Source organism: Schistocerca gregaria, chromosome 5 (genome assembly GCF_023897955.1).
Source record: "Schistocerca gregaria isolate iqSchGreg1 chromosome 5, iqSchGreg1.2, whole genome shotgun sequence".
In the NCBI taxonomy this organism is placed as follows: domain Eukaryota; kingdom Metazoa; phylum Arthropoda; class Insecta; order Orthoptera; family Acrididae; genus Schistocerca; species Schistocerca gregaria.
In genome coordinates, this window is record NC_064924.1 from 237,065,321 (window position 1) to 237,084,902 (window position 19,582).

General features: G+C 44.8%; 1 protein-coding gene across 1 annotated transcript in view; it reads left to right on the forward strand.

Annotated features, from left to right (window-relative positions):
- The window catches only part of LOC126273297 (uncharacterized), a 112,453-nt gene that overhangs the window by 63,899 nt on the left and 28,972 nt on the right, over positions 1 to 19,582 (forward strand). Inside the window, exons 4-5 of the mRNA XM_049976843.1 lie at positions 7,808 to 8,018; positions 14,489 to 14,677. Coding sequence (XP_049832800.1) covers positions 7,808 to 8,018; positions 14,489 to 14,677 — 400 coding nt within the window. The remainder of the gene's footprint in view (positions 1 to 7,807; positions 8,019 to 14,488; positions 14,678 to 19,582) is intronic.

The following is a 19,582-nucleotide window of genomic DNA, read 5'->3' on the forward strand; positions in this document are numbered from 1 at the left end:
GTATTCCCGCTTCAGTCCTTACAGTTTCATGTGGTTCCGATGGGTGGCGGCCTACAAAGTGGTGACTGTAACGGACGTACGTTCCAGGCAGAGAGCTGTCACTGAGTTTCTATCGGCGCTTGCGAGATATCTACGTAGATCAGGAAGTGAACAAAAGCACGGGGAGTCGTTGGGCTCTGTCACCACAGCAACAATGTCTCGCAAACTTATTCGATCTACCGCTACCGGCAATGTAGGAACGTGTGGACACTCTCATTCGAGGTGATCGACGGATCACAAGCAAACACATCACTGCACAACTGGATGACTCAGTTGGTAATGCTGACACACTCGTCCGTCAGCCGAGGTTCTCAAAGCTGTGTGCTCGCTGGGTTCCTCTCCGCCTAACAGAAGACGATAAAGAGCAACGAAGAACAATCTCTGCGGAATTGCTTGCGCGTAACGAGCATTTTGTCGAACATCGTCACAGACGATGAAACATAGGTTCATCACTTCGAACCGAAAACAAATCACCAATCGATGGAGCAGCGCCACATTATCTCTCCTCTGAAGAAAAAGTTCAAAGGTGTATCCTCAGACGGTAAGTCACGGCGATTGTCTTCTAGGACTCTGGTGCGATTATTTTGTTCGATATCCTCGCTTATCGTGAAACGATCGACTGTGAAGTGTATTGCGCTATCCTCAGCAAATTGAAGAAACGACTTCAGCGCATTATTCACCACAAAAATGCAGACGAACTTCTCCCTCTCCATTACAACACAAGTCCTTCCTCAAGTCTACGCACCGACCGCAGCTCTCAAAACTTTATGGTAGTGTTTTTCTTCATCCTCCATACCACACAGGTCTCGCACCTTCCGATTTCTGCAGTAAGCGGTATGAATAATGGCGAGGTTATTGATCCAGCAAGACGTTGGCTCTGACATCAACCAGCTGAGTGATACAATGTGGACATAATGGCTCTCTCAGCAAGGTGGCGCTAGGAGCGTCGCACTGAACGGAGATTACCTTCAACAGCAGGGTTTTGTTGCCGAAAGAGTGTGGGGTGCCCCCACATTCATTAACATACATTATCTGATTTAAACTACCCGGGCACCTGTTAGTATTAATGTAAGGTGTGTCTACCCTTCGCCTGACGGCACGAACTTTCCTGGGGACACTTCCAGTGAAGTGTCTCAATGTCTGTGAAGGAATGGCAGCCCATTGTTCCAACCAGAGAAGGTTGGAACTTGGGATCCTGTTCGAAATCGAAGTTCTAACTCATCCCAAAGGTATTCTATTGCGTTCAGGTGTGGACTCTGCGTATATTGGAACCGTGAAAAAAAAGAAAAAAAAGAAACCTGATTCCAAAAAAAAAAAACATTGCATTACGTATTGAACGCCCCTCGTACATCTACATACACTACCTGATTAAAATTATTCGGACACCTATTAGTGGATATTAAAATGATGTGTGTCTACCCTTCGCCTCACGGCTTGAATGAAGGTTGGACGTTGAGAGTCCGTTCGAAGACGACATTCTAACTCATCGCAAAGGTATTCCATTGGGTTGAGGTCTTGACTCTGGGCACGCCAGTCCGTTTCAGGAATGCTGTTGTCCATAAACCAGTGGCTTGCAGATGCTACTTTATCCTAGGTTGCATTGACAAGCTGATACACTCATCGTCTCCGAACTGCTATCTACTTTACACAGTACGCAAGCCTGCAAAATCTGTTCACATCCTACGGCACTTAGTGTTGTCTTAAGGGAAATAAAGCGACCTCGTTCTAATCACCAAAAACGCCCCCAACTCAATGTTGCACATATTAGGCTCGCACCTTCACTATTTATATTTTGCTTTTTTTCATAGTCCAGTACACCTTCTTCCTGCTTTCATGCTTGATCTTTGTTCAGTTTTTGACTAGCTATCCACTGGACCATCTTACCGCTGACTCTGAGGGGGTGCGATGGGGAGGTTTCCTTGTAAGTGTATTCTTATCATGACAAGTGTATTCTTATCATTTGCGCAGAGTCTAATGATTTTTCACGTCCTGACACTTCACTTGATTTTCCAACATACTAGGAATGCTATTTAATTACTTCATCTTCAAAAGATACCTGTGAAGAAAATTCCTTTGTTGTCCGATCTAGCAACAGTTGTGGAATTGATGTCTTCTGAGTTGGGGAAAAATGTTATTCTTTGGACGTTCAATTGTCACAGCCGTGTGGCATTTTTGTTTTTCCGCGACGTCAGTCATGGGTTATCAAGTAGGTAGGGAATTCTATACCAGTTTTCTATTTCCCATGTTAATAAACTAGTTTAGCTCGAAGTATAGAGAAAATATCTCCACTTTATTGTGTGAGTACACGAGGTCTTCCTGCAGAAGGTCATGTCGACTGCCATATACCAGCCGTTTGGTACACTGAAAAAGAAAACAAATCTTGACTAAATATTCGTAGGTTACAAGAGAATAGTTGCTCAGCAATCCCATAATGTTGTTTTTAATAATTAATATTCTTCTTAGGATTTTAGAAAACCTCAAAAACTTCAAATGTGGCATCTTTGTTTTGGCTGCCATTTTCTATGACCTCTCCATTCTGGTAGCAAGCAGCATGGTCCAAAACAAGGAAAAAAGTCCATAAACATGGCCTATAAACTGCTTACTTTAGGAGCTATGAACACTTGCTCACCCTCACTACTGTGAAACACATCTGTTGAACAAGTGCTCGCTGCTCTTCAGGTATGCAGTTTAGAATCCATCTTTAACGGACATTTTTTCTTGTTTTTGTCTATACCACCTCTTCCCAAAATGTTGTTGTTGTTGTGGTCTTCAGTCCTGAGACTGGTTTGATCCAGCTCTTCATGCTACTATATCCTGTGCAAGCTTCATCATCATCAGTACCTACTGCAACCTACATCCTTCTGAATCTGTTTAGTGTAGTCATCTCTAGGTCTCCCTCTACGATTTTTACCCTCCATGCTGCCCTCCAATACTAATTTGGTGATCCCATAATGCCTCAGAACATGTCCTACCAACCGATCCCTTCTTCTAGTCAAGTTGTGCCACAAGCTCCTCTTCTCCCCAATTCTATTCAATACCTCCTCAATAGTTATGTGATCTACCCATCTAATCTTCAGACTTTTTCTGTAGCACCATATTTCGAAAGCTTCTATCCTCTTCTTGTCCAAACTATTTACCGTCCATGTTTCACTTCCATACATGGCTACACTCCATACAAATACTTTCAGAAATGTCTTCCTGACACTTAAATCTGTACTCGATGTTAACAAATTTCTCTTCTTCAGAAACGCTTTCCGTGCCATTGCCAGTCTACATTTTATATCCTCTCTACTTCGACCATCATCAGTTATTTTGCTCCCCAAATAGCAAAACTCTTTTACCACTTTAAGTGTCTCATTTCCTAATCTAATTCCCTCAGCATCACCCGACTTAATTCGACTACATTCCATTGTCCTCGTTTTGCTTTTGCTGATGTTCATATGATATCCTCCTTTCAAGACACTATCCATTCCGTTCAACTGCTCTTCCAAGTCCTTTGCTGTCTCTGACAGAGTTACGATGTCATCGGCGAACATCAAAGTTTTTATTTCTTCTCCATGGATTTTAATACCTACTCCAAATTTTTCTTTTGTTTCCTTTACTGCTTCCTCAATATACAGATTGAATAACATCGGGGAGAGACTACGACCCTGTTCACTCCCTTCCCAACCACTGCTTCCCTTTCATACCCCTCAACTCGTATGACTGCCATCTGGTTTCTGTACAAATTGTAAATAGCCTTTCGCTCCCTGTGTTTTACCCCTGCCACCTTCAGAATTTGAAATAGAGTATTCCAGTCGACATTGTTAAAAGCTTTCTCTAAGTCTACAAATGCTAGAAACGTAGGTTTGCCCTTCCTTTATCTAGCTTCTAAGATAAGTCGTAGGGTCAGTATTGCCTCACGTGATCCAACATTTCTACGGAATCCAAACTGATCTTCCCCGAGGTCGGCTTCTATCAGTTTCTCCATTCGTCTGTAAGGAATTCGCGTTAGTATTTTGCAGCTGTAACTTATTAAACTGATAGTTCGGTAATTTTTACATCTGTCAACAAATGCTTTCTTTGGGATTGGAATTATCATATTGTTCTTGAAGTCTGAGGGTATTTCGCCTGTCTCATACATCTTGCTCACCAGATGGTAGAGTTTTGTCAGGACTGGCTCTCCCAAGGCCGTCAGTAGTTCCAATGGAATGTTGTCTATTCCGGGGGCCTTGTTTCGACTTATGTCTTTCAGTGCTCTGTCAAACTCTTCACGCAGTATCGTATCTCTCATTTCATCTTTATCTACATCCTCTTCCATTTCTATAATAGTGTCCTCAAGTACATCGCCCTTGTATATGCCCTCTATATACTCCTTCCACCTTTCTGCTTTCCCTTCTTTGCTTAGAACTGGGTTTCCATCTGAGCTCTTGATGTTCATACAAGTGGTTCTCTTATCTCCAAAGGTCTCTTTAATTTTCCTGTAGGCAGTATCTATCTTACCCCTAGTGAGATAAGCCTCTACATCCTTACATTTGTCCTCTAGCCATCCCTGCTTAACCATTTTGCACTTCCTGTCGATCTCATTTTTGAGACGTCTGTATTCCTTTTTGCCTGCTTCATTTACTGCATTATTATATTTTCTCCTTTCATCACTTAAATTCAATATTTCTTCTGTTACCCAAGGATTTCTAGCAGCCCTTGTCCTTTTACCTACTTCATCCTCTGCTGCCTTCACTACTTCATCCCTCAAATCTACCCATTCTTCTTCTACTGTATTTCTTTCCCCCATTCCTGTCAATTGCCCCCTTGATCTCTCCCTGAGACTCTGTACAAACTCTGGTTTATTCAGTTTATCCAGGTCCCATCTCCTTAAATTCCCATCTTTTTGCAGTTTATTCAGTTTTAATCTACAGGTCATAACCAATAGGTTGTGGTCAGAGTCCACATCTGCCCCTGGAAATGTCTTACAATTTAAAACCTGGTTCCTCAACCTCTGTCTTACCATTATATAATCTATCTGATACCTTTTAGTATCTCCAGGTTTCTTCCATGTATACAACCTTCTTTCATGATTCTTGAACCAAGTTTTAGCTGTGATTAAGTTATGCTCTGTACAAAATTTTACCAGGCGGCTTCCTCTTTCATTTCTTCCCCCCAATTCACCTACTATGTTTCCTTCTCTCCCTTTTCCTACTGCCGAATTCCAGTCACCCATGACTATTAAATTTTCGTCACCCTTCACTATCTGAATAATTTCTTTTATCTCATCATACATTTCTTCAATTTCTTCGTCATCTGGAGAGCTAGTTGGCATATAAACTTGTACTACTGTAGTAGGTGTGGGCTTCGTATGTATCTTCGCCACAATAATGCGTTCACTATGCTGTTTGTAGTAGCTTACCCGCATTCCTATTTTGTTATTCATTATCAAACCTACTCCTGCATTACCCCTATTTGATTTTGTATAACCCTGTAGTCACCTGACCAGAAGTCTTGCTCCTCCTGCCACCGAACTTCACTAATTCCCACGATATCTCACTTTAACCTATTCATTTTCCTTTTTAAATTTTCTAACCTACCTGCCCGATTAAGGGATCTGACATTCCACGCTCCGATCCGTAGAACGCCAGTTTTCTTTCTCCTGATAACGACATCCTCTTGAGTAATCCCCGCCCGGAGATCCCAATGGGGGACTATTTTACCTCCGGAATATTTTATCCAAGAGGACGCTATCATCATTTAATCATACAGTAAAGCTGCATGCCCTCGGGAAAAATTACGGCCGTAGTTTCCCCATGCTTTCAGCCGTTCGCAGTACCAGCACAGCAAGGCCGTTTTGGTTAATGTTGCAAGGCCAGATCAGTCAATCATCCAGACTGTTGCCCCTGCAACTACTGAAAAGGCTGCTGCCCCTCTACAGGAACCACACGTTTGTCTGGCTTCTCAACAGATACCCCTCCGTTGTGGTTGAACCTTCGGTACGGCTATCTGTATCGCTGAGGCCTCTCCACCAACGGCAAGGTCCATGGTTCATGGGGGGAGGCCTCCGAAAATAAAGAAAGCAAAGAGATTGCAGTAGAAGAGATGTGTTTCACAGTATCGAAGATGAACAAGTGCTCGTAGCTATCAGGTATGCATTTTAGAGCCCTTGTTTATTAGGAAATTTTTTTCTTGTTTTGGTGTAAGGAACCTGTAATCGAAGTCTGTAAACGGAATTTAGTTACATACACTACATCCAGTCATACACGAAATGTGAATCTTAAATCGCAACTCAGCGTGTAGTTATATACACTCCTGGAAATTGAAATAAGAACACCGTGAATTCATTATCCCAGGAAGGGGAAACTTTATTGACACATTCCTGGGGTCATATACATCACATGATCACACTGACAGAACCACAGGCACATAGACACAGGCAACAGAGCATGCACAATGTCGGCACTAGTACAGTGTATATCCACCTTTCGCAGCAATGCAGGCTGCTATTCTCCCATGGAGACGATCGTAGAGATGCTGGATGTAGTCCTGTGGAACGGCTTGCCATGCCATTTCCACCTGGCGCCTCAGTTGGACCAGCGTTCGTGCTGGACGTGCAGACCGCGTGAGACGACGCTTCATCCAGTCCCAAACATGCTTAATGGGGGACAGATCCGGAGATCTTGCTGGCTAGGATAGTTGACTTACACCTTCTAGAGCACGTTGGGTAGCACGGGATACATGCGGACGTGCATTGTCCTGTTGGAACAGCAAGTTCCCTTGCCGGTCTAGGAATGGTAGAACGATGGGTTCGATGACGGTTTGGACGTACCGTGCACTATTCAGTGTCCCCTCGACGATCACCAGAGGTGTACGGCCAGTGTAGGAGACCGCTCCCCACACCATGATGCCGGGTGTTGGCCCTGTGTGCCTCGGTCGTATGCAGTCCTGATTGTTGCGCTCACCTGCACGGCGCCAAACACGCATACGACCATCATTGGCACCAAGGCAGAAGCGACTCTCATCGCTGAAGACGACACGTCTCCATTCGTCCCTCCATTCACGCCTGTCGCGACACCACTGGAGGCGGGCTGCACGATGTTGGGGCGTGAGCGGAAGACGGCCTAACGGTGTGCGGGACCGTAGCCCAGCTTCATGGAGACGGTTGCGAATAGTCCTCGCCGATACCCCAGGAGCAACAGTGTCCCTAATTTGCTGGGAAGTGGCGGTGCGGTCCCCTACGGCACTGCGTAGGATCCTACGGTCTTGGCGTGCATCCGTGCGTCGCTGCGGTCCGGTCCCAGGTCGACGGGCACGTGCACCTTCCGCCGACCACTGGCGACAACATCGATGTACTGTGGAGACCTCACGCCCCACGTGTTGAGCAATTCGGCGGTACGTCCACCCGGCCTCCCGCATGCCCACTATACGCCCTCGCTCAAAGTCCGTCAACTGCACATACGGTTCACGTCCACGCTGTCGCGGCATGCTACCAGTGTTAAAGACTGCGATGGAGCTCCGTATGCCACGGTAAACTGGCTGACACTGACGGCGGCGGTGCACAAATGCTGCGCAGCTAGCGCCATTCGACGGCCAAAACCGCGGTTGCTGGTGTGTCCGCTGTGCCGTGCGTGTGGTCATTGCTTGCACAGCCCTCTCGCAGTGTCCGGAGCAAGTATGGTGGGTCTGACACACCAGTGTCAATGTGTTCTTTTTTCCATTTCCAGGAGTGTATATATTTTTTAAATAGTTGTGTAATGCTTGCGAGGAAACTGCTAAGTATTCCAACGGACTGTGTGCTTTCCAGCTTGGTGCACACTCCGTTGTGCGTGGTGAGTGGGATGCGGAATGTGGCCGAGTGTGCGTGCTACGCAGCCTCCGACGTGCACACATCGGGCCGGTCCACGCTCTACCTGGGAGACGACCACGGCAACGTCATTACGCTCGTCTTTCACCAGCCGCGGGTCTCGCTCTTCCGCAAGAAGCACCCTGACAAACTCGACAGATACTACTGGGTGGTGAGTACGAGTCGCTAACACAGTTCGTTACACGGCCTCTCAAGTGCAGCCTAAGGCAAGGAGCGCACGAACGACTTTCAGATCCACTCACTATATTCGGCCGATAGCTAGTATCTCGTTTTTGCAAATCGATCGATGATTGTTCGCACACACGGTCGATTTAAATCTTATAAAGAACTGACGTCACATCCTTCATAATTTTGGGAGTACTCCAGAGCACCTACCCATAGTTTTGATATGTTATTTGCTATTATTTCACCTCAAATTGTGTATCAGAACGTCGTTTGTTACAGTTTTTCAAGTACTGATAGGTTTTGTTTATTATGAGATAAACAGATTTGAGAACGAAAGCGGTGTATATGAGAAAATTTGATTTCGTTTCTTTGAAAGTTAACACAAATGTGTAGAATCTTCCGACTTTACCAAGTGGAGCTCAATTGGCATCTCTTCAGCAACTGCAACTGATGATTTATTGGATAGGATCAGCAATTGCTTGCAAGAATGCCATTATTAATTTCAATTTTCCTCCGTTATTCAGTCTCTGAAATCAAGGTACAAAAGACAGCATAAAATGTGTGTCCTCATCAACAACTTATTTGCCCACCGTTTCTAATATCTGAAAAGACGTTCTCCTTAACAGCTTCTTCTCTTTTTTTTTCTATGCACTGATCGCTGTCCACTAGTACTTGGACTGGCAGTGTCTGTGATTCCTGCATCTGCATTAAGATTTCCTCTGAAGAAATAGTGCTGCTTATTGATGGTTTCACTGGCATTTTTGAGAGTGTTCTGGAACATTGCTGCTAGTTTGCCATTCGTTCAATGACAGCAAACGGGATAGCAGTGATCGAAGTATTCGTATTTATGTCGTTTCTTTGAAACTCATCCAGATTTTAAGTCACTCGGGGTACTGAATTCTTCTTTAAAACATGTCCTCAAATTTTTCCAGCAACTCTGGATTTTATTTGCTGGGAAAAAGAAAAGGAAAATAAATATACTGTCTTCAACTGTGATGCCTTCTGTGATGAGAAGCATTACTAGTACTCTGCCTGACAAGAAAAAGTGAAGCACCCTTAATGAGAGGAGAAAACACCATCAGAGGCCCTACGGTCAGAGCTTGTGCTTTGTCGAGATATAATTAAAACTCGGTGACTACCCCCGTAGATGCAGAGACTCTAACAACCCTACCACAACAAACGTCAAAAATTAATTATGATTGCAGTGTTGCTCACGCTGCTAAATATTGCATTTTCGTGCAACAACAAAGTTATATTATGTGGCAGGTGTCATTAGAGCACAGTTAATAAAGTCATTTCTTGAAATAATGGATAAACTAGGCACTCATCTTTTCGTGTTTCCCACGCTGGTCTCGTTGTGAACTCATGGTTCAATCGTCGAAAATCTAGGTAGTGATGATTCCAAGCTCGGATGCAACGAGGCCTAGATGTTATTCTGCGATATTCAAAAGTTTTATAGATGTGTTTCATAAACCATTCTTAAAGATTAAACTTTTGCAAGTTAGGACAATGGTGATGTAAAAAAGTAATCAGCACTCCGAATTCAAGTTACATTTCTTTTTTATTACTTTGTTGCAATATCACATAACTCGTTCCAAAACATCACTTCACAATAAAAAAAATACTTTAAAATATCTTACTCACTGATGATATAGATGATATGTGTTCTTTCGGACATGTCCGAAACAACAGATACCATCGGTGACCATGCAGCTCGTTAGAATGAAATTACAATGAAATGAACACCCTTAGATGCTTACAGGCGTTGACATACGTCAACGGGGACAGATGAAAATGTGTGCCCCGACCGTATATATATATATATATATATATATATATATATATATATATATATATATATATATACTAAGATGGTATGTGTTATATATATAAGGCTCACCGGCCACTAGACCATCTTCTTCTTCTATGCACCGAGCGAGGTGGCGCAGTGGTTAGCACACTGGACTCGCTTCGAGAGGACGACGGTTCAATCTCGTCTCCAGCCATCCTGATTTAGGTTTTCCGTGATTTCCCTAAATCGTTTCAGGCAAATGCCGGGATGGTTCCTTTGAAAGGGCACGCCCGATTTCCTTCCCAATCCTTACCTAATCCGAGCTTGCGCTCCGCCTCTAATGACCTCGTTGTCGACGGGACGTTAAACACTAACCACCACCACCATCTTCTGTGCAAATGCACAAACAATGCCCGAACTCTTACGGTAATCGGCAACGCGCCGCGAGTAATGAGTATAATGGGCCGGGCCACTACGAATGTAGTGCGGGACAATACGATGAGAATGTCGGTTGCGCGGGAGGCGTGCCAGAGATAAATCCCTGCAGTCGCGCTATCCTCTGTGTCCTCGGTGGCTCAGATGGATAGGCAGCCGGCACGGTAGCTCAGCGTGTTCGGTCAGAGGGATCTCTCGCAGTCCCTCGCGATTTTCCGCTCCGTGCGTCAAGGCTGCCCCTTGTCGACGTTACTATATGCTCTGGCACTGGAACCGCTCCTCTGTGGCCTCCGTCAACGCGTCACCGGTCTTACCCTACGTGACGTCACATTTCGTTGTACAGCATATGCAGACGACCTGGTTCTCGTGTTCCGCAATCGCGATGATGTCAACAGAGCACTAGAATGAATTACCACGTACGGTGTGGCTTCCGGCAGCTGTCTCAACGTCCCCAAATCCGTCGCCATGGCCATAGGAGACGGGTTGACCCCAGCGTGTGTCGAACCCCTACAGCTTCGTGGCACTATCAAATGTCTCGGAATAGAGTGTCACAACGACATACGGTGCACTTCGGCTCTTAACTACCGCCGCTTATTACAACAAATTCGGCTCCAGATCTTCAACCTTCGTCTGCGGACGCTGGACATTCCCCAAAGGACACACTTCGTCAATGTTTACCTCGCATCGCGCCTTGCACACATAGCGCGTGTTCTTCCAATACCGTTACTGATGGCTCGACGTCTATTAGCGGCATTCGGAGCCTACGTCAGTACAGGCATGCTCTTCAAAGTCAGCTATGAGTCACTGACCCTTCCCCCAGAAAGGGGAGGTCTTGGTCTAGTCCATGTCCACGACAGAGCTGTGGCCCTGTATGTTAGCTCATACATCAAGCTGTGGCGCCACCACCCGGAAAGTTCGACAGGTTTGCTGTTGGAGTCCTTAGCTCCGCCCTTCCTTATGCCCCCACTGACGACGCAAGACATACCCCCACCTTTGTACTACTTCGGGAACTTTTACATTGAACACAGCTATGTCCGTATCGCAGTAGCACCGACGAAACAGGCGTCAGCGCGGGATACATATCATGTCCTACAGCAGAGGCGCCCACCAAACATCGTGGAGACCAAGAGCCCTCAGATTAATTGGAAGGTGGTGTGGAAGACAATTCACGCGGTTACACTGGACACAGCCGTCCGATCCACATGGTATATCACAGTCAATGGTAAACAGATCACCCGATCACGCCTCCACAAGATCAACATGGCGGAATCGCCTCTCTGCGTGGACTGCGGGATACCAGACACGGACGAACACCGTCTGACATGTGGCGCGGCAGAAGACGTATGGCGCTTGGTGCGACAAATTTTGTCGTATTTTCTTCGAGTGACTCCGGAACACATTACACCTCGGTTTCTTCTATTTCCGGATCAACAGTATTTCCCGCGCGCCAAGACCAACGCTGTTACGTGGATCAAAATGGCTCCAATGGCTATGGGACTTAACATCTGTGGTCATCAGTCCCCTAGAACTTAGAACTACTTAAACCTAACTAACCTAAGGACATCACACACATCCATGCCCGAGGCAGGATTCGAACCTGCGACCGTAGCAGTCGCGCGGTTCCAGACTGAGCGCCTTAACCGCTAGACCACCGCGGCCGGCTACGTGGATCCGTGCGCATGCGGTACACTACTTATTTCACGATGGACCTAAAGATGTATTCGACTTTTGAAATTACCTACAAGAACGTCATTGCAAGGTCGTACGGAACCCAAAATACAGACAGTATTTTTCTAATTACTTAGGGAGTGCCCTACGCGACCCTCCACGCAGCTGGATCATCCACAGGTAGGAGAAGACACCCATTGAATGAGCTGACAAGACTAAGTTCGATTCTCGGTGGAATAACATGATATACGTGAAGACGTACCTGGGATGATGAAGTGTAAGGAGAACAGCGACACACCCTTCTGCATCCTGTATGAAGCACTATTTTTTTTCGTTTCCCCCATATATATTACCTCGGTGTAGGAACGTGCCGAGATACTGTTTTTTTTTTTTTTTTTACTCAGAGCACGATGCAGTGCTAGATACATTTATTTTTGTTGTGGTATAAAGTAAAACCACATTAACTTTGTATTAAAAACAGTAAATAAAAATAAATAAATAAATAATGATTCCCACAAAAGATTTCCCCTTCCCATCCCTGATTCCTTGACGGACGAGGGGGACACTGTGACCAGGCCTCGGGTTACGACCCCTGATCACTCTGCCTTCCCCGCCCTCCCCCACCTATGAAAAAAAAAAAAAATGGGGCGTGTCTGTGTCGGCAGCTCGAAGCGTCGAGATGGAAAGTAGTTCCGGGTACCAGATAGAAGGGCTGGGAAGCATGGTGAATTTATTTAAAAAAAAAGAATAGGGTTAGCTGCCCTCTGTAATAAAAAAACTGAGTTAATCGATCAATAACGAATTTAAACGGATGTCTTACGACGTCCGCTCCGAGCAGATGCAGCGAACAAAATGAATTAAAAAAAAAAAAAAAGGAAGAAGAGATGGATAGAGCGTCTGCCATGTAAGCAGGAGATCCCGGGTTCGAGTCCCGGTCGGGGCACACATTTTCATCTGTCCCCGTTGACGTATGTCAACGCCTGTAAGCAGCTAAGGGTGTTCATTTCATTGTAATATCTTCCTCACTGTTAAAAGTTCACATTTCATAAACTGACTACAATTGCATCTTTTTAACATGACGACCAAAGCTTGACTCTCTAATAACAGCTTACGCTCCCAAAAAATCAGAGTTACAAGTACATCAATGATCATAGTGACAAAAGAAAGAATACACAAAAGAATAATATCATTGCAATATCTACATATCGACGTATCGAAGTACCTCTACATTAATGAAATCAAATCTGAATGTTGTCACAGAAATATGTTAACTTGTTGTGTAGATAGTTCCGCATAGTCAGCGCGTACACAACTTTCCCACTAGAGCGCGCCCCACTAAGCACAACAGCGCAGGCGCAGCGCTCGTCCGTCTCCGCACTAGGAGATGGCGCTGTCTTAGAGACGGACAAAATTCTGCTTCCGCCGATTCGCGTATTAATATGCAACGCAGCCAATGAGATAGCTGTTAACGTAGAACCTTCTCTCCTCGCGGATCACACTTGCGTAGTGATACCTGAACGCTCGAGGTATTACAACGAGTGTACAGTCCTCCGATTAGTCCCCCACCCATCTGCCTTTGGCTCGGGAGTGTCATCTTTGTGCCGCCCTTTTCGTGCAGTGTTTTACAGTGAGTGTTGCGAACAGCCATCATACTGTCGCTGGGTGTGCTTTTTATCTCTTGCGAACAGAAACCAGACTGTCGCCGTGTTTTGTAATTGTGTGTGTACAATTTTATTGTCTGATTCCTATGTCTTTTATTAACATTGCCAACCCCTTTTGATTTCTGTTTTAACTTTCATCATTTTTCCGCCATTTTACACTTTACGTCACCGTTTTATCGCCTGTTTTTCTTGTTTCTTTTCTTCTTCCGTTTTTAAAATAAGTATGTAGGCTGTAGAGCAGCGTACTAAGCTGCTGCCAGCCCACCCCCTTCGGGGGGAATTGAAAATCAATAAAGGGAAAAACAAATCCGATTAGTCAGTCTGCATCAGTCTGCATTAGTCTGCATTAGTCTGTAGTCAAGTTTCAGTCTGTGCCTAATAAGATTATCATATTCCGTTACATAGCCATGAAGAGAAATGTATAGACACTTTGTCAAGTATCAAAGGCATGTGAGAATAAGATTAACGTACCAAGACCAAAGGAACTTCAGATTGTCAATTGTAAACAGCATCCAGAATCAAGTTACGTAATGTCTATGATTTTTATTATTTTAATAAATGTGTGTGAAAATTAATCAAGTTCTGTTCAAAGTTGGTCACCGTCAATCTGCTACTCTAATCGTGCAAGTGGCATTTCTATCGTCTGACCTAACGGCAGAAGATAAACACGCCACGATAAGACCACGAGACATATTGGTGACACTCGCCTACTTCGCTAGAGCGACAAGTCAAATAATCTGATGGTGTGTGTACCGAAGGTCTCACAGTGCGCACACCACATAACTATTTCACAGAAAAACAGTAGAATATTGCTGGTATCGAGAAGGTGAGGTGGGGTGCCGTAATGGTTACGTATTTCAAGTACCATTACGGGACGCGTGCGTGTGCGTGCTGCGTCAGGAGCTGGAGCAGCAGACGGAGTGGGTGTCGGTGCGAGTGGACGAGGGCGTGCACGGCGGCGCGGTGCGGCAGCTGGCCTACTGCCCGGACAACGACACGCTGGTCTCCTGCAGCCACGACCCCGCCGCCACCGTCGTCGTCAGGCACGCCCCCGCGCGCCGCGCGCCCTACATCTTCCGGCTCGCCAGGGTGAGTTGCAACCACACGCACGCACACACACAAACACACACTCGCGCGCGCGCGTGAGCATTTGGTAAGCCGAGCCTTCAGGTCGTTCCATACTAGACATGGCGGAAAGTGACAGAACCGAGGGGAATGTCACTGTCAGATGGTGTGCAGTTCAACTAGATCAAGCCACAACTTTAAATGTGAACGATTTAGGTTACGCTTTGCTGTGGCTGAAACTGTCATGGCTTCATGATAGTTTCTAAATAAACAACTGACTGTGCCGAATCGCAAAAATGGCTCTGAGCACTATGGGACTTAACATCTGAGGTCATCGGTCCCCTAGAACATAGAACTACTTAAACCTAACTAACCGAAGGGCAACACACACATACATGTCCAAGGCAGGATTCGAACCCGCGACCGTAGTGGGCGCGCGGTTCTGGTCTGAAGGGCCCAGAACCGCTCTGCCACAACGGCCGGCCCGACTCGCAACACCAATTCCCGGGTAATACTCATTTCACGACACTTCCTGCAAATGTGACGTCATTTTGAAGTCACGCACAGTATCGACGACCAGAGGAACTAGTATCGGCTTTCGTTAGCGTTCGATATTGCCTCTCACAAGACTTCATGAACACCTATCGGGGATTTACAAAAACACGTCGTTCTTGGAATGATGCATTATAATTATTGCTACAATTAAATTCACATAACGATTTACCGCCGGTTACTGCGTTCATATAAGAGTGCTCTCTCAGGAGTGAGTTATCGTCACAACCGCTACGGTCGCAGGTTCGAATCCTGCCTCGGGCATGGATGTGTGTGATGTCTTTAGGTTAGTTAGGTTTAAGCAGTTCTAAGTTCTAGGGGACTGATGACCTCAGAAGTTAAGTCCCATAGTGCTCACTGCCATTTGAATCTTCTTTTTTTTGTTATCGTCAATAATTTTCAAACTAACCATGAAACACGTTTTTTTTTTATAATCTGCAGTATTCCGTTGCAAGGTAACGGAGCACTGAAAATTTATCACAAACACGACACCATTATCATTAAATATCAGGTAATAATGCCTCAAAAATTTATGTGTTCAAGAGCTACTATGTTAACCAAAGAAAGAGACAAGTGCAACATAACTAAGTGCTAACGTGATGGATAACGTCGTGGTTTCTGTAGTCGAAAGACGTAGGTTCCCATTATATCCAGTTCTTTTTAAACTTTTATTTTAGCTCAGCCATATCATATGTATAGCATAAGCTTGACTGTGCTCTCTCTCTCTCTCTCTCTCTCTCTCTCTCTCTCTCTCTCTCTCTCTCTCTCACTCGCACGCACACACACAAACACACACACACACACACACACATACACACACACACACACACACACACACACACACACACACACACAGACAAATCACCAATGTAACATAACAGTAACAGGAACTGAAGATGGTCATTATGGAACGAAACCGGTCGTCTAATGACATAAAAATTTGTGACCATAGGCCTGAAGTAAAGGAAATTTATAGCAGTAACAAATAAAATCGTTAAATAAATTGCCACTCTTGCCAACATAATTATTTTATGTACTCCTTACACTTAACGTTATAATACGCCATCCTTGCTTTCTTAAATGTATACGAAGTCTATGATATGCTACCACGACAGAGAAACAATTTTAGACGTAATACCTATATCGCGTTTATTTAGCGTTAATGTTGTTAGCACTTTCGGTCAGTAGACCATCATCACACAAAAGCTAAGAAAGTGGCGGCGAGTGCATCAACGTATTACCATATGTTATTAGTCAATCGTTGAAAAGAGATCTGCTCCGTATTTGACTGATGCGCAAGAGCATTCGCAGAGTTTCTCAATTTGGAAATGATCTTGCGCAAGTTACGTAGTACATAACAATGTTATCCGTACATGATAAGAGTAGAAAGCCATCTGAAAAATGTCATGCTTACCGCCATCAGCTGCTGACGAAATCTTTATTCAAACAAACAACTTCGGTCAACTGACTATCATCAGGCTCTTAAAAGCATTCAGAGCATCGTATGAGTCGAACATAACATCACTCACGTCAGATAATAAAACCATGAATTAGACACTGTTGTCGCATGTTAGCATACATCATCAATACGCAAAGTGTGTTAAGCAGTGCACTCTTTCAGGCTACTTCAGCAACTAATTAATCAGTAGTCGATGTGCCGCAGTTTTGGAGAGCACTCTTGTAATGACATTTCTTATTTCTGCGTTGATACTTGGTTATGTGTCTCTCCGTATTGAAATCTGATATTATTTGGCTCAAATGGCTCTGAGCACTATGGGACTTAACTTCTTAGGTCATCAGTCCCCTAGAACATAGAACTACTTAAACCTAACTAACCTAAGGACATCACACACATCCATGCCCGAGGCAGAATTCGAACCTGCGACCGTAGCGGTCGCGCGGTTCCAGACTATAGCACCTAGAACCGTTCGTGATATGGTTTCTTTTGTAAATATTCTACTAATGATCAACACCTGCACATCGCTCGTTCAACCTCGAAGCAGCTCAGCAAGTCTAAGACTGCCGTTTCTCTCTCTCTCTCTCTCTCTCTCTCTCTCTCTCTCTCTGTGTGTGTGTGTGTGTGTGTGTGTGTGTGTGTGTGTGTGTGTGTGTGTGTGTGTAGAAATGGAAGACTTGGGCATGGCTTCCCTCACTCTTTTCGGCTGTAGATCCCTGTGCTTCTGTTGACGATTTTCTATTTTATGTTCCACACAGTATTATTCTATAAACGGCAGTATTGGCTCGCTCGCATATAAATCGTTCCTCCAAACACTATCATTTTTCTTGGCTATGTAATTTTTCCTAGAAAATTTATTATTTCCGTATTCGAAGATCCTGAACTTCCTTTACTAGTTTGCGTCTTACAGAATTCCGATGATATCTTTTACTAGTCCACCATGACATCCTCCGCTACGCCTATAGCTTCGTTCATCTTCTCATTCAGCAATGTTACCAATGTATACGACAGTTATGCGAAGAAAAGCGAAGATGTTGTCTTCTCAAGCACTGTACTATGAGTTTACGATCTCGATTTTCAGGTTTGCGAAGGGAAGTAAAGTACTTTTTTATCCACCCACAATAATAAACTGCTATGAATCTATACATCAATCAACTGAGACAACTGAGTGGTTTAATTTGAAGAATATAACCATATTTTAGTGTTGATATAAACATTATCACTTCACGCAGGATACTAGAAACCACATGTACTCCGATGTTATCTTCAATCAAAAAATACTCCTGTAATACGCTGCAAATACTTGGCATTTATGTTATGCATTCATCAGTAAGACTCAGAAACTGTTGATGGCATACTAGAAGTAAATCGTTTAAGGCTGATCGCAGATTTGGGGTGTTGTGAATCATCGTTGACCTCTGTCGTAACTAAAACAAATATTGTGTAGCATTGCACCTCCAAGGAGAAGTACCGTAGCTGCAAGCAACATCGGAACGGAAAGTGTGGAGAAGATGGTGGTGGTGGTGTTAGTGTTTAACGTCCCGTCGACAACAAGGTCATCAGAGACGGAGCGCAAGCTCGGGTTAGGGAAGGATTGGGAAGGAAATTGGCCGTGCCCTTTCAAAGGAACCATCCCGGCATTTGCCTGAAACGATTTAGGAAAATCACGGAAAACCTAAATCAGGATAGCCGGAGACGGGATTGAACCGTCGTCCTCCCGAATGCGAGTCCAGTGTGCTAACCACTGCGCCACCTCGCTCGGTCTGTGGAGAAGAGCTCTATATAATGTTGGGCAACGTTGTGTTGTTGGCCATCACGGCAACGTACTCTTCGTAATGGAATACGTTCAACATGAATACTGTCATCAAGAACATGTCGTAGTTATTTGGCAAGTGTGCATTAAATGAAGACAGACGATTGCTGAATGATGATGGTTCAAATGGCTCTGAGCACTATGGGACTTAACATATGAGGTCATCAGTCACCTAGAACTTAGAACTACTTAAACCGAACTAACCTAAGGACATCACACACATCCATACCCGAGGCAGGATTCGAACCTGCGACCATATCGGTCGAGCGGCTCCAGACTGAAGCGCCTAGAACCGCTCGGCCATAGCGGCCGGCACTGAATGATGATCATCGAATCAAGTGTGACAATTCCTGGGCCGATATTGCTTTATTCTGATGGAACACTTCACTCTTTCCCGTGTCTGCGGTAATTTTGTAGTACATATGTGTGATTTGCAGTAATCGGGTAAAGTTTATAGTGAGAGAGCTGCAGCTATTAAGCTACAGCTATTACATTAATAGCTATACAAAAACTGAATAAGAGTTCGCCGGAAAGATGCTGTCGCACAGTAAATAATTCGACGAGGTTCTAACGCTTATACTATCGTATGTTCGTGATGGTCCCATTACACAGCCTAAGTTCGTCAAATGTCAATGACCACAACTGATGAAGCTTCCAGTGAGATGACTCAACTCACACAGCTCAACAATGAAGGTGCCCTATTAGGAGTGTAAGTTTCCGAAACGTTGGGAGAGCGTCATAAGCAAAAATGGAGATTATCCAAGGGTTGCCCCGAAAGTAATGCACCTCATTTTTTTCTTCAACAGTACTTCATTGAATATAATGAGAATTACACACCCAAAAGAAGGGTCTCCATCCCGTTCTATGGACTCCTCCAGAGCAAAACAAGGGTGTGTCTGCCCTGTCGATACCAATCCTTGTCCTGGTGGCGGAGCCAGTACTTCACTGTGTGAATCACCTCCTCATTGTCCTCAAAATGTCCTCCATGAATGGCATCCTTTAATGGCCCAAACAAGTGGAAGTCCGAGGGAGCTAAGTCAGGGCTGCCAGGTGTGACAGCCGTGGGTGGTCTCCCCGACCGCTGTAAATCGCGGAGCTCTGCCGAACC